The sequence below is a fragment of the Salvelinus namaycush genome, chromosome 11 (assembly GCF_016432855.1).
Source record: "Salvelinus namaycush isolate Seneca chromosome 11, SaNama_1.0, whole genome shotgun sequence".
NCBI classification, from domain to species: Eukaryota; Metazoa; Chordata; class Actinopteri; order Salmoniformes; family Salmonidae; genus Salvelinus; species Salvelinus namaycush.
This window is the reverse complement of record NC_052317.1, coordinates 11,826,419-11,842,504: the sequence shown is the minus strand read 5'-3', so window position 1 is coordinate 11,842,504 and position 16,086 is coordinate 11,826,419. Positions and strand designations below refer to the sequence as shown.

The following is a 16,086-nucleotide window of genomic DNA, read 5'->3' as shown; positions in this document are numbered from 1 at the left end:
TCATAACTGTGACCTTAATTGCCTACCGTTTGTAAGCTGTTAGGTTCTTAACGACCGTTCCACAGGTGCATGTTCATTAATTGTTTATGCTTCATTGAACAAGCATGGGAAACGGTGTAAAACCCTTTACAATGAAGATATGTGAAGTTATTTGGATTTTTACGAATTATCTTGGAAAGACAGGGTCCTGAAAAAGGGACGTTTCTTTTTTTTGCTGCGTTTACATACATCAATGATGACAATATTGTAATATTATGCCATTGTACTGCTTAACTCTATTCCGTTATTATTCCATTGCACTTTATATTGCTATACAATTCATGAAGTTACGGAAACTGTGGTTTATTTTCTGTGAATTGTTTCTCTGTGTCCTTACTCACAGGAGAGAAATATTTTGTTTTCTCCAAACAAGACAAAAACTTTGACCACTTTTCACAAAGTAAAAAATTGCCCTTGTGTAGCCTACAACTTAGTGTGAAAGCTTTGACATCCCTGTCAGCTAGCACGTAGATTTACACACACATTGACAATCCGGTTTGTTGTTGGTTATTTCTCTCTTGTTTTTCACTGCACTAACATCTGATTTGCGTTTTTTCATCTCTTCATTTATGAAATAACTTTTTGAAAGAGCTCATGCTGTAATATCTAATGAAATGAATTAGGTCTTTAATTTTGCGGTGTGGTTCACCATCACTCAAATTCATCTTCTCCAGAGCTGTTCAATTATCCGACCACAAATACATGACAGCAGATGTTGAGAGAGTTTGTGGCAGCAAAAATAAGTTAGGACTTTGCTTACCGGTACTTTTGTTTTTGGTAACACAAATTACAAGCCTGTAAGCCCCATATGATTTCTAGACCCAGTTATATTAGTAAGAATGCTGTACTCTGTTATGATTGAGCAAATTAGGTGTGTTTCTCTTGCTCTCTCCCTCCCCTCTCATTCTCATTCTGTCATTCTCTCTCTCTCTCTCTCCCTCCCTCAATCTCAAAAAATAACACCCTCCTTGTGATGTGCTATGAGTCAGAGTTCGCAAAAGCCCAGCGGAGGATACGGACCAGTAGCTACAGCTCACTGCAGTAGAGGAGACAAGCAGAGGCGGTAAGGCTTACTTATTTGTGGATAAAGTATTCCTGGTAGTGACATTGTGAAGCTGTATAGTAGTTGATATGTTCCTTAGCGAGCAAAAGCATCTGACTATAAATTGGCTGAAGATATGACTGGATGTGGAGAGACAGGTATACAGTATAAAGAAACAAAGACACCCTATGTATGTCATACACTTTCCCCAAATGTGTAGAGTAAATCCAGGTGAATGTTTCAGCTTGATTTATTTATTTTATTTCCGAAATGCTATATCCACCAATTTGTATGTGTTTATCAGAAATTACTTATGGGTACCTTCATGTGTGTAAAATATGACCGTTCTCAGATTTTTTATTAATAGATTTTGTACAAAACGCTATGTACTCATTGCTTCAGCTGGGATGGAATGTTTGTCCCTCTGGATAAAATCCTCTACTAAATCAGTGTTTCCCAACCCTGGTCCTCAAGTACACCAAACAGTACAAAGTTTCGTTGTAGCCCTTGACAAACACACCTCATTCAACTCATTGAGGGCTTGATGATTAGTTGACAAGTTGAATCAGGTGTGCTTGTCCAGAGTTACAATAAAACTGTGTACTGTTGGGGGTACTTGAGGACCTGGGTTGGGAAACACTGTGCTAAATGACAAAAATGTCAAATGTTTACCTCATACTACTGTAATGATTTTTTGTTGTTGAAATAGACATACGTATATTGATGTCACAAATGTATCATTTGCTAATTTCTTTATTCCAAAAAATGTAGCTATTTGTTACATTTGACTGTGTAAAACCTAGCAGTACTACTCATTTCTCTGAGAGTGAGGTGGATATATAGCATTTTGCAGAGAAACACGATTATTTGTCTCTCTGAAACCATTCAGTGACAGATTTTAAACAAAAACAGCCTCCTGCCATGATTAGATAGCGGAAAAAAGACACCAATCTCTTATATAATTTCTTTAAACGATAAAAGCTAACATTTCTGAAAATGTATATATAGCGTTTTGGTGAGAAACTCTTTCTTTTTAGTGTCTGTTATTATTGGTCCATCACTGGTGAGAATGTCTGGGATGGGCATAACACACACATACCCTACTGGATGATACACATATTACACCTGTTACCTATAACATTACATTTCATTTGTGGCTCTTTTAACTCCTCTATGGTACCTATGCTGCTAATGCACTTAGATAGCCATGAGACACAGGAGTTTAACCCCACCATTCTGCCTGTATGAGTAAGAAGTTAGATTCCATTCACACATTTTACAGCCTCCAACCTCATGAGGTAAAAGACGCAACGGAAAGAGCTGGGATAGATTGAGCAAATGGCAATTCGATAGCGTCGCCACCTGGACCCGTGGAATGTGTGTGTGTGTGTGTGTGTGTGTGTGTTCGTTCATCTTCCTCTGACTGTGCACTGGACTGGGTCAGAGTGAGATCCCATAGAGATCACACAGGGTTCAAAGCAAGCAGAGGAAAAAGCAAGGTGATAGTGAAGTGACTGTGGCCCAAACTTTCTCTGGTCTCCATATAATCACTCTCTGCCTGATGTAATTCTAGCTTTATATGCCTTGCATTTTATTTGACTATATCTGTTTTACTGTAAAATCCATTGAGATGTTTCAATGAAAGGTGCATTTAAAAGAAATAAGTGCACTATTGAGACCAGCTAACTAGGTGAAGCATCCCAGTTATCAGAAAGGATCTCACATGAAAAGACTAGTAGATTCATGCTCAACTCTGCATCTCAAAACCACATCTTGTTTCGACACCCACCCTTGGGTGTGACAAACCGTTGTCCCCACACACAATGACTCAGGGAAATAGAGGTGTTAACATTCCTTTCTTTTTCCTTTCCTTTTCAATGTCTACTGAACAAAAATATAAACACAATATGTATTGTTCCTATGTGTCATGACCTGAAATAAAAGATCACAGAAATGTTCTATATGTACAAAGATATTCTCTAAAATGTTGTGCACAAATTTGTTTACATCCCTGTTAGTGAGCATTTCTCCTTTGCTAAATTAATCCATCCACCTGAAAGGTGTAGCATATCAAGAAGTTGATTAAACAGCATGGTCATTACACATTACACCTTGTGCTGGGGACAATAAAGGCCACTCTAAAATCTGCAGTTTTGTCACAAAACACAATGCCACAGATGTCACAAGTTTTGAGGGAGTGTGCACTTGGCATGCTGACTGCAGGAATGTGCACCAGAGCTGTTGCCAGATAACTAAATGTTCATTTCTGTACCTCCTCGAATGTTGTTTTAGAAAATTTGGCAGTACATTCAACCGGCCTCAGGACCTCCATATTCGGCTTCTTCACCTGCAGAATCCTCTGAGACCAGTCACCCGGACAGCTGATGAAACTGTGGGTTTGCACAACCAAATAATTTCTGCACAAACTGTCAGAAGCTCATCTGCATGCTCGTCGTCCTCACCAGGGTCTTGACCCTACTGCAGTTCGGTGTCAGTGGGCAAATACTCACCTTCGATGGCCACTGGCACACTGGAGAAGTGTGCTCTTCACTGATGAATCTCGGTTTCAACTGTAAATTGGGCTCCCGAGTGGTGCAGCGGTCTAAGGCACTGTATCTCAGTGCTAGAGGCATCACTACAGACCCTGGTTTGATTCCAGGCTGTATCACAACAGGCCGTGATTTGGAATCCCATAGGGCGGCGCACAATTGGCCCAGCGTCGTCCGGGTTAGGGTTTGGCTGGGGTAGGTCGTCATTGTAAATAAGAATTTGTTCTTAACTGACTTGCCTAGTTAAAAAATTGAAATACCGGGAAGATGGCCGAAAGCGTCTATGGTGTCGTGTGGGCGAGAGGTATGCTGATGTCAACGTTGTGAACAGAGTGCTCCATGGTGGAGGTGGGGTTATGGTATGGGCAGGCATAAACTACGGACAACAAACAGAATTGCATTTTATTGATGGAAATTTGAATGCACAGAGATACCGTGGCGAGATCCTGAGGCCCATTGTCGTGCCATTCGTCCGCTGCCATCACCTCATATATCAGCAAGATAATGCACGGCCCCATGTTGCAAGGATCTGTACACAGTTGCTGGAAGCTGAAAATGTCCCACTTCCTCCATGGCCTTTATACTCACCAGACATGTCACCCATTGAGCATGTTTGGGATGCTCTGGATTGACGTGTACGACAGCGCGTTCCAGTTCCCGCCAATATCCAGCAACTTCGCACAGCCATTGAAGAGGAGTGGGACAACATTCCACAGGCCAAAATCAGGCTGATCAACTCCATGCGAAGGAGATGTGTTGCGCTGCATGAGGCAAATGGTGGTCACACCAGATACTGACTGGTTTTCTGATCCACTCCCCTACTTTTTTAAAAAGGTATCTGTGACCAACAGATGCATATCTGTATTCCCAGTCATGTAAAATCCATAGATTAGGGCCTAATGAATTTATTTCAATGACTGATTTCCTTAAATGAACTGTAAACTCAGTAAAATCTTTGAAATTGTTGCATGTTGCGTTTATATTTTTGTCCAGTGTAATTTGATTTGATTTGAATTTGCTGCACAGACCAGGTTGAACAAGGTGAATTCCTTTAAAGACCCTCTGTACCACTGACTTCCAGTGCTCCATCGTAATCTTCCTGCTTTGTCCTACAGATATTCCTCCAGTATGGATCTGACCGAAGAGGATGACTATGATTACCACAACAACCTCACCCTGAACTACAGCTACGAGGACTACCACACCGTGTGTGAGAAGGCTGACGTGCGCTCCTTCGCTGGCCTCTTCCTCCCTGTGGTGTACGCAGCCTGTGTGGTGGTAGGGCTAGCCGGGAACTCCCTGGTGCTAGCTGTGTACGCCTACCACAAACGTCTGAGAAGAACCATGACGGAAGCCTTCCTAGCACACTTGGCCGTAGCCGACCTCCTCCTCCTCCTCACCCTGCCCTTCTGGGCTGCAGACGCGGCGCTGGGCTGGGAGCTGGGCCTGCCTCTCTGTAAGCTGGTCTCGGCCTGCTACGCCATCAACTTCACCTGCTGCATGCTGCTGCTAGCCTGTGTTAGCATGGACCGCTACCTAGCATCTGTTAGAGCGGAGGGCAGGAACCAGGGAAAGCTGGGCAGGGTCTTCACCCGGGCGCACTGTGGGAAGGTCTGCCTAGGGGTGTGGGCTGTGGCTTTCCTCCTGGGTCTTCCCGATCTTCTGTTCTCCACAGTAAGGGAGACCCCCGGGAGGAGGGTCTGCATGGCCGTCTACCCGCCCAGTCTGGCCCGGGAGGTCAAGGCCTGCCTGGAGGTGGTTGAGGTCTTACTGGGGTTCCTGGTTCCTCTTCTGGTTATGATGTGGTGCTACGTCGGCGTGGGGCGTGTGCTGAGGCGGCTGCCCGAGGAGAGCAGAGGCAGGAGGCGGAGAGCTATCCAGGTGTTGCTGGTCGTGGTGGGGTTGTTCGTGGTCACCCAGTTGCCCTATAACGCGGTGAAGATGTGTCGGGCGATGGACTCGGTCTACACATTGGTGACCCACTGTGGTGTGAGTAAGGCCCTGGACCGGGCGGCGCAGGTCACTGAGAGCCTGGCTCTGACCCACTGCTGTCTCAACCCACTACTCTATGTCTTCCTAGGGTCCTCCTTCAGACAATATGCGCTGAAAGCAGCCAAGGCATTTGGAGAAAGGACGAAGAGGAGAAGGGGGGAGCAGAGAGAGGACGAAGGAACGGAGATGTCCTTCAACTCTCACAACACTGCCTCTCAGGAAACCAGCACCTTCTCCATATGAGAGAGAAGAGAGAGAGAGAGGGAGAGAGTGGGAGAGAGAGAGAGAAAGAGAGAGAGAGGATCTCTTTGGCTAACACCTTTGTATCACATGAGATTCTAGCACTTCTATAGCATGAGGACCTCCTCAACCCACCAAATACCCGCCTCCCCTCAAGAAAGCCAGTCTGGAAAGATCCACCCAATGATGACTTCAACAGAAATCTGACCTGGACACAATGGGAGTTACTGGACCTGACAAATAATCACCTCATCCCCACCCCCACGCAACAGCCCCCTGGTTTCAACCTCCCCAGGAAGGAGGGATTCACCCTCAAAAGGTTCAGGACTGGCCACGGCCCATGCCTCGCCAACCTCCACCAATGGGGAATGAAAGAAAGCCCACTCTACGCCTGTGGGGTGGCGCAAACCCTGCACCACATTCTTGAAGTCTGTCCAATCTACAAACTCAGCGGAGGCCTACTCACCCTTAACACAGCGGGACTGGAAGCAATCACTTGGCTAAAAGATCTGATTCATAATCTTGCTTCAGTGTATTAAGAAGCTATCAGCGATGTATAACCAGATGCTTTAGTATCATTAATACTATATATCTGCTGCTATGGAATTATTGAGCCCAACCAGGGGAAGGGTAAGGGCTAGCCTGGTCCCAGATCTGTTTGTAAAGGTGCTGTCGTGCCAGCTCCTATGGTCATTGTCAAGGGGAAGTGACAAAACAGCACAAACAGATGGGATTAGGCTAAGGAGAAGCATTCCAGTTATCAGAAAGGATCTAGCATAAAAAAACTAGTAGATTCATGCTCTACCCTGCATCTTGAAACCACATTTTTGTTTCGACACCAGCCCTTGTCCTCAGACATGTGGTTGACAATGACCTCAGGAATAGCGAAGTGTTTACATTCCTGTCTTTTCTATCAAAACAACGACAAGTTCCAGACGTTAATTAAAGCGAAGTTATAGGGGATAATGACCTTCTGTTGCACAGAACGCACACACACCCTCTTGATTGGCCTAGCATGTTGGGGAGCTCACACTTGTCAGTGGGGCCAGGGTACATTGTAATCATATGAGATAAGAAAATGGCTATTTGAAGTTGTATGTTTATTTTGGGGGGAGAAACATCAAATGTAAGCAAGTTACTCGTGCCAATAGCAGTCCTCTGGGATGGGTGGTGCCGCTAATTTCAATCTCATTAACTCATTACTCAAAATGTCAGCCACGACTTACCAAAACAGGTCAATCTTCTCCACTCTCTAAAAAACAGCTGCGTATGTGGGGTGGGTCAGCCTGACCTCAGAGCCATACAAAACATATTATATGTATTTTTGACCACCTCCAGGACGTGATACCTACAAATGATCTAGTTACTTTAGACAAAAACAAAACTAGGGAGGTTGGTCAGAGAGGATGGATGGGTGTAATCTGTGACCGTCTAGCAATCCAAAAGGTTGCATGTTTTTGAGTCGCGTCAGTGACAACTGTAGCATCTTAGCTAACCCTTCCCCTAACCCTTATTCTAAACGTAACCCATTTCACCTAACCTGCTACAGAAATATTACATTTACATAAGTATTCACACCCCTGAGTCAATACTTTTTAGAAGTGATTACATCTGTGAGTCTTTCTGGGTAAGTCTATAAGAGCTCTGCACACCTGGATTGTGGAACATTTACTCATTATTCTTTTCAAAATTCTTCAAGCTCTGTCAAATTTGTGTTGATCATTGACAGACAACTATTTTCAGGTCTTGCCATATATTTTCAAAGTAGATTTAAATCAAAACTGTAACTCAGCCACTCAGGAACATTCATGGTCTTCTTCGTAAGCAACTCCAGTGTAGATTTGGCCTTGTGTTTTAGTTATTGTCCTGCTGAAAGGTGAATTAATCTCCTAGTGTCTGGTGGAAAGTAGACTGAACCAGGTTTTCCTCTACGATTTTGCCTGTGCTTAGCTCCATTCCGTTTATTTTTCCCCCAGTCCTTAATGTTCACAAGCATACTCAATCAATCAATCAAGTTTATTTTATATAGCCCTTCGTACATCAGCTAATATCTCGAAGTGCTGTACAGAAACCCAGCCTAAAACCCCAAACAGCTAGTAATGCAGGTGTAGAAGCACGGTGGCTAGGAAAAACTTCCTAGAAAGGCCAAAACATAGGAAGAAACCTAGAGAGGAACCAGGCTATGAGGGGTGGCCAGTCCTCTTCTGGCTGTGCCGGGTGGAGATTATAACAGAACTATGCCAAGATGTTCAAAAATGTTCATAAGTGACAAGCATGGTCAAATAATAATCATGAATAATTTTCAGTTGGCTTTTCATAGCCGATCATTAAGAGTTGAAAAACAACAGGTCTGGGACAGGTGGCGGTTCCATAACCGCAGGCAGAATCACTCCTTTATTGGTGGTGTCTTGCTAATTGCCTATAATTTCCACCTTTTGTCTATTCCATTTGCACAACAGCATGTGACATTTATTGTCAATCAGTGTTGCTTCCTAAGTGGACAGTTTGATTTCACAGAAGTGTGATTGACTTGGAGTTACATTGTGTTGTTTAAGTGTTCCCTTTATTTTTTTAAGCAGTGTATATTCTTTTTTGGGGCACAAAACTACCTCCATACTTCCATTCATTTGTATGGGTTACCTTTAGACGAGTCCCATGGGGGAAGTAGAGCAAAACGTGTTTGCGAGAGTCTGTCTCCCATTTCTATTGAGTGGTGATAAAAGTTTTTAAGGCCAAACCGTTCAGACACTAAAGACGTTTTTGTGAGAAGACCAATTTTCGGGATGTCTCTTGGTCTGACAAACAGCACTGTAAACTCTAACTTTCTACTCCAGATGCAGAACCTCGACATAGGCGGATGAAATGAACTGAGACGCAGCCCACACAAAAAAACATATCTCTAGCTTAAACTGACAGATTTTGATGGGGATTGTATTGTTACTTAGATTGACGCACCGGTGCCAGAACAGAAGTACTCTATTGGGGTGTTATTTTCTAAAGTACTATTCTAGGGATCAGAGGAATCTCTAAAGATGTCAGCCCTGGGAACAATGTCAATCCCTCAGTCTCAAAACTAAAGACACTAAATACCAGCATCATCCAAAGACCCAGAGACATTGTTCGTAATATTCAGTTTGCAACATGTTTCATTTGCCTTGAGTGTGGTAGGAAAAATCGAAATATTATTTCACCTGCTAAAGACCAGTTGGCCTTTCAAAAAACCTGAGACATCTGCTCTGTTTATTACACACATTTTTACATGATCAGTCAATGCTCTTAGCCAAAACCCTCTGTTGTGGACAAAATGTTGAGTAACATCCCCACTCTTTCCACCCTTAAGAAATCTGTTTCAGTACATTTATTATTCAGCTCCTTGTCTGCTACCACCTCAGAAATTCACCCCCTTGCGAGTGAGCAGCACGATTGAGACCGGCTTTTAAAAACTTGTTAGTTGTTAAAGGTTCCGAACAGTTATTTTGATTCACATGTAAAATAGCCTTTTGAGTGACTAAAATATCACCTATACTTGGCATAAAAATGCTCAAAATTTGAGAAAAAGTACTCTATCAGAAATGTTGAAGAGACAGGCTGAGTGGGCAGGGATCTTACTTACTGAAATTCCTATGGCAAGAAACTTGGATGCAGTGTTGCAATAAAATCAACTCAAGCAAATTTGGTGAAACACAAAGCAACTCAAACATTGAAATTGCATCAATAATGTCAAATCTTTTACATCTGCCATTCGGCATGTCTCTTGTGATGAGGTTCACAGCAGCACTGACAGAGGTGTTGACATGACAACTGTGTCAGTTTTGAAAGACTCCTCCCCCTCTTTAATTCCATGCTGGCTGAAGACCTAGCCAGTAACTAGTCTAAACTTTTAATTGTATTTGCCGACACCCTAATCAAATGTTCATACTTCGATCTGGTTTCATCCAAATATCCAATTTTGTGAAAAACATGATTTTGACTGTTTATGACCCTTAACCTGCTCTTAGTTTTTTTTATTCAAAGTGTTGATGTTTTGGTTGCAATCTGGTGCCACCTGAGCTTGTTGTTGAAATGCCTTGTTTTTACACTTTTTTTTCTGTACAATGTCAACAAATAAAATGTCATACTAGTCTACGGACCAGATACCGTAATTGATTTACTCAAAATGTATACTTAAGATGGTGTTTGTTATTACCATCAGTAAAATGTTTATGGTAGGGTAACATTCCTGTTACTGACAGGTAATCAAATATACAACCTACTGCATAAGAACTCTTTTCAACAGTACATGACCATTAGCCCACAGCAATTGAATGTGTTTAATATAAAACTTTGGGCCAACAAAATGTGCAAATATACAAAATATAACAAAAACACAAAACAATATTCCTTTGATTAGGACAAGAAACTAGAAATATACAAAAGCCTTGCGCTTCACACAAGGCACCATTCTGGTCTATAAAAATTCCGACCAATTGTCATACGGCAGGTCAAATTATCATAAGGCAGTTGGAACAGCTTCAAGTCCTGCAAAAAATAACTACAACCAAGAATCATTTTCTCTCAATGAAGTTTAAAAAAAACTCTATTATACATCTATTCAAATATAACTAGTTAAGGGAAATAACATATTTAAGCCTAAAATATTAGCAGTCACATTCATTTACAAAGCAAAACAGTAACATCCATACAGTTAGGCCTTCAGTTAAATAAGACTGAGTAAGATCGAGTTCAGAAAGACGCTTCACATTGCATGGTGGAGATGAGGAAGACATCGAGTCAGTGAGAATCAATACTACCTGACGTAATTACAGACATCCGGGTCTACATACAATCACACTGGATCAACAAGCATCTCCACGACCGGAAACGTCAATAACTGTGTCCATGTCAGCAATGAACACGACTATGAGGTGTTAAATATCAAAAGGATCTACAGAAAAAGAGGAACCCGGGCGTCAACGCAATGTGATTCAGTTGTGGAAAATACTTTGGTCGTCCAAACAAAGACGATGCAGAGATGCATCTAAACAAGTGCATTGGATAGCCAACAACAACCCCACATGGCAGTATCCACTCAGGCACTTCGCTAACTGTAATCTTCCTCTAGAATGTAGCAGGGTTTTCCCTTCACCTGACTCAAATATGGCTGTATTATTGTCTGGACTCTCAATGTATTCCCCTCACACATGAATGAGAAACTTCCCTCAGGACCCCCATTTGAGCACTGCGACTCCTGGTATAAACAAAGGGAGATCAATTACTGTCATACAGCGGATCAAATCCTCATCATCCTCTGGCAGATACATTCAGCTGCTACATTCTTCATAATTCACATTTGGACAGATAGTAATGGCTGGTAGAGCCATAGCTAGAGATGACTGAGGGGCTGGGAATAAGAGGTCATAATAGGTCGCTGATATCTAGGGGCTCAGAAATGTGAGTGTTTAGGGTTGATGCCAAAGGGATATTATTAGGAATACAACCATTGGCTTCAGAATAGGTAGTGCACTAATAACTCAATGTAGGCTTAAATTAGGAAATTTAAACATGACAGAAGAACCTCTGCTACGCTAGGGAAAAGTAAAGAAACACCCCGCTGTTCGTACGAACGTGACGCCCGCTCGTCCCTCAGTAATTGAGGATCTGGACGTCGAACAGATCACAGACTCCCTCATTGTCATCCAGGTTGAAGTTGTAGTCCACCCCTGCATTGGGAGACAGTCGCAGCAGAGGGAACACTGTAACACAAAATAGAGAGGAGAAAACTCAAATCTCACACTGTTAAACTTGTATATCTTGATGGTCTTTGGAGAGAGAATATTGAGAGCAGCCAGATAGGATCTTTAGACTCTCAGCCCTAATGCTTACCATCAGAAGACATCAGCTCATCTATTAGGTCAGCCACACCTAAAGAACACAGAAAACATTTATCTGTAAGTATACCACACAGGGAGTAAAGCCATGTTAATACAAGCCCCCATCCAAACCAGTTGGCCACCCTCCCAGACCTCCCTCAGCTGCTCTCCTGAGGGAGAGACCTCCCAACCCTCACACCCCCCTCCCTCACATTCTCTCTCCTCCTCCAGCTAGTCTCCTGTGTTGGTTAGTTTCAGCAGGCTGCGCACTTCCCCCTCTCTCACTCACCCTCTCTCTCTTCCTTCATGTGGTCGCCTGTGTTGGTTAATTTCAGAAGGCTGCCCACGTCCAGCATGGACTGGAGCTCCTGGCCTAAGTGTCCTCCCAGAACCCCTTGCTGCTGGACACCTGTTGGCGTGCCGACCAACTGCTGCATCGCTAGACCAGTAGTCGCCTGGGGGTGGCATTCTACAGGTGGGGAAGAGGAACAAAACAGTAGCATGGCATTAGTCTGGAGCATGACGGGATTTGATGCTGCAAATACTTCCCATTGCTCTTACTCCCTCATCTATACAGTTGTTGATTTCAGATATGACAATAACAATCTTTTTTTTTTAAAGTCACTAAAATCCTTAGCCTGTAGCAATCAGAAGGGAATCTAAGATAACACCACCAGTAATTTGTAGAATATCTTCACAACTTCACAAATGATGTGAGCCCTGAGTGAATGGCCTAGTAGTCCTCCTTACCCATGTGTATGTCTGGTGGGGTGGAGGAGGGTGTAAGATCCTCATCGTACCTCCGCAGTGGCGCCATCTTGTGTTCAGAGATGTGGTGTGTCACAGGGCTGGGGAAATGGGCTGAATCAGAGGGCAGGGGGAACCTCTGCAGGTCCGCAGGGGTGGTGGGTGGGGTAGGCATGGAAGACAGGTCCTCTGGGGGAGGCACAGAGAACACAACGGGTCTGGAGGAACCAGACTCTTTGTTGATGAGCATCACCTGGATCGGAGCTGACGTGCTCCTTAGATTCACCTGGTACCTCTTCTGGCCTCTCTGACCCTAGGAGACCATGGGGACAGTTTGTACACCAAATAGCCTTTTCATAAAATGGTGTCGACCCAAAATAAACTGCTCTGGTTCGGATAGTTTCTTTCCACATCATCCTTTCCAGTACAGTTCAACCAACTATGGTGGATGCGTAAACAGTCCAGCCCAGTATGGCTTAGCTTGGTTCGACTTAGCTCCGTAGTGTGAAATAGGTATAAAGCGCTTGACTTTGTTCCAATATCCACCCTAGCACACCACATGACATACCGTTTCAGGCACCGGTACCTCCAGTTGTGTTCCCGAGGGAGCGACCACCGCCAGGAGTGTGTCCCCGCTGAACGCATCACAGATGTCCTCGTGGGTCACATACATATACGTGGGCAGTGTTAAGGAAAGAAATGGGGAGGGAGACTGAAGTGGAGCAGGAAAGACTGACGTGATAATCAGTGTAAACTGGAAAAACTAGACCAAGAGCATTAAACAACAAAGAGCCTAAAACTGATCTGACATGCTAATTACACTCATGTATGTAATCCCATCCTTACATTTAAGGGATTTCCTCCTTTGAGTTCATCGTTAAAAGTAGGGGGGCCTTTCAGGGACATAATCACTGTCAGCATAGATGAGGTAGAACACAGGTATAAGAGAAACAGACAAAAACCCATCTCATATTTCACCCTGTCTAATTCCAAAATTAAGACCGAATCCTCCTTCTCAAATTCTCACAAATGTCCCACCAATAAATGTATGATTCACGCTAAACTTCGAGCTACACGAGTGACTTACGGTCAGTAACACACGCAACCTAATGGGGCAGTTCCCCACCACCCCCACAGCGCGAGGGAGTTCATGTTGAAGGATATCTGCTGGCGATGGGGTCGTCGTTCATGTGTTTGATGCTCTGCTCCAGCCAGGCCTTCTGGCTGTCAAGCTCCTTCTCCTGCTCCTCCAGCTCACACAGCTGAGCTGTCAGCACCTCCACCTGCTCCAGCACCTCCGCTGTCTGGCAGCCCAGGTTCTCCCCTCTGGGACAGGATGAAAGAAGGGGTTTGAATGGGAGAATGTGTGTGTAGGGACTTTGGATGTGTAGTGATTTTTCGCATTCCTTTCCCTTACGTGTTGCATGGAAATTAACACCATCCAGAGTGACTGACTTCAATCACTCTGACCCTGCAGACAACAGGCAGCCGCCCAACTCACCTCCACTGAATTATGTTCTTAGTTTTCTTCTCGATGAGGCCCACTCCCTCCAGCACGTTGGTGATGTCATAGATCCTCCTCTTCTGTCTCACGGCCAAGCTGTCTGCAGCCTGTCAATGGACACAACAGACGTGTTTAAAAACTAGACAATACTGACAGACACCTGAAGAGACCATTACTGAGAAAACTAATCTTGAGGAAAACTGTACAGTCACAATACATTGGGGATGAAAACCCATGCAAACACGTGGACATGATGAAGCTGCTTTCTATTGTGTAGAATTAAACTACTGAGTACTGTGTATATACGCCTACCCCCCCCCCCCCCCCCCCAGGTTCAGATTTGGCACAAACCAACCAAAACTTGGCACATGAAGACTAAGTAGACTTCACACAATGGAAGGAGGGAGGGAACCTGCCTGCCTGCCTGCTGAGTAAACAGCCTGCTGAGGTGCGCAAGGAGAGAGGGAAATGTCCAAACTCCTTATCAGTGAAGGAGTTGAACACAGCCAGTTCAAACAGCCAGGTTGTCCAGGTGGGTAGTAAGTTAGGTGGTCCTAGTCTACTCTGCATTAATCAATCAATCAATCAATCAATCATTGCAATCACTGTAAAAGGAAGGAAACCTTGTCAGGAACCAGACTCTGATGGGGGTGGGGTTAGTAGGGATGGCCAGGTGTCCCAGTTGTGATCATCTTGGTCGCAATAACAGTTTAAGTAACTTGTTGCATAACATACATGTCCAGAAAACATTATTTCATAGCTATGGACCAATGACAACAGGTAGCTAGATATGGAGCCAAAAAGCTAGCTGCCTTGCTAGGTATCTATCTGCCTTTAAGTGGGGAGATATAAAGTAAGGCATTTGACAGAAATGAAAACTGGCAGAATGAAAGTGTGCCAGCACCTAACTAGCTGGCTAGCAAGCAAGCTTTTCTGGCTAGTTCATTTCCAAATGTAAAAACTTTCTTCACTGTGAAATGACCTTGAGACGTTATAACACATTGACAATCTGAGATTTGGTCAGAAGAATGACTGGTGAATATAGACCTTGCTTTGGCTTTGTTCAATTTCACACCAATTTCTCTGGCTGGATGATGGGGAAAACACCGACATAACATTGCATAAATAGTGACAAATATGAGGAGAAGCAAGCTCGACAACTGACCACTTTCAGGTCAAGTACGCCGTCCTTCGCCTCTTGGAGTAAAGTCACGAACTTGATTGTGAGGAGCCCCAAACTTTTCTCATGTCGACTCGATGCGGCTCCGCCGTTCGGCAGGCTCGAGCGCATAGACTCAGCCATTGTCTCGAGCTCCTGGGTGAGAAATGTTTCTAAAGCTAACTAGGTTGTTGAACTCACTTCTTGGGTGGTGAGGTGATGGCTGAGAGAAACGGGAATTTTCTCCATTCAGTTTATTTACCTCAGTCAGGACGACGGCAAATACTGTTTGAGGTTTTTAAAACGAACGGAAGTGACGTTAGATTACAATTGCCATGGCAACTTCCCTTACCCCATGCAGAGATATTAGCAAAAACAGTCCAGTATGAAGATAGGCAGAAACTGCTTCGATAATAGAAATCCCCGATCACACTTGTAAACGATGTCATAGCGACGTTGGCTAGCTACGCTCATGCGCAGAAACACCTCTCTCTCTCTCTCAAAAGTTTTAGAACACCTACTCATTCAAGGGTTTTTCTTTACTATTTTCTACATTGTAGAATTAGTGAAGACATCAAAACTATGAAATAACACATATGGAATCATCTAGTAACCAAAATTGTTAAATAGCCACACTTTGATGACACCTTGATGACAGCTTTGCACACTCTTATCATTCTCTCAACCAGCTTCACCTGGAATGCTTTTCCAACAGTCTTGAAGGAGTTCCCACATATGCTGAGCACTTGTTGGCTGCTTTTCCTTTACTCTGCGGACCGACTTATCCCAAACCATCTCAATTTGGCTGAGGTCGGGGGATTGTGGAGGCCAGGTCATCTGATGAAATTCCATTACTCTCCTTGGTCAAATAGCCCTTACATAGCCTGGAGGTGTGTTGGGTCATTGTCCTGTTGAAAAACAAATGATAGTCCCACTGGGATGGCATATCGCTGCAGAATGCTGTG

At 43.8% G+C, this 16,086-nt stretch overlaps 2 protein-coding genes across 2 annotated transcripts; one reads left to right on the top strand and one right to left on the bottom strand.

The window, feature by feature from the left end:
• Positions 1 to 1,039: 1,039 nt before the first annotated feature.
• On the top strand, positions 1,040 to 7,437 carry LOC120055515 (atypical chemokine receptor 4-like). Its single transcript, XM_039003380.1, has 2 exons — positions 1,040 to 1,102; positions 4,746 to 7,437. The coding sequence occupies exon 2, from the start codon at positions 4,759 to 4,761 to the stop codon at positions 5,863 to 5,865; it is 1,107 nt and encodes a 368-aa protein (XP_038859308.1). The 5' UTR covers positions 1,040 to 1,102; positions 4,746 to 4,758; the 3' UTR covers positions 5,866 to 7,437.
• Positions 7,438 to 10,158: 2,721 nt separating this feature from the next.
• Positions 10,159 to 15,265, bottom strand: e2f5 (E2F transcription factor 5). The gene is made up of 8 exons (XM_039004527.1): positions 15,128 to 15,265; positions 13,960 to 14,069; positions 13,623 to 13,784; positions 13,027 to 13,135; positions 12,462 to 12,771; positions 12,001 to 12,180; positions 11,725 to 11,763; positions 10,159 to 11,594 (listed from the first exon to the last, which is right to left on the bottom strand). Exons 1-8 carry the CDS (start codon positions 15,263 to 15,265, stop codon positions 11,485 to 11,487), a joined length of 1,158 nt encoding a protein of 385 aa, XP_038860455.1. The 3' UTR covers positions 10,159 to 11,484.
• Between the last annotated feature and the right edge of the window lie 821 nt (positions 15,266 to 16,086).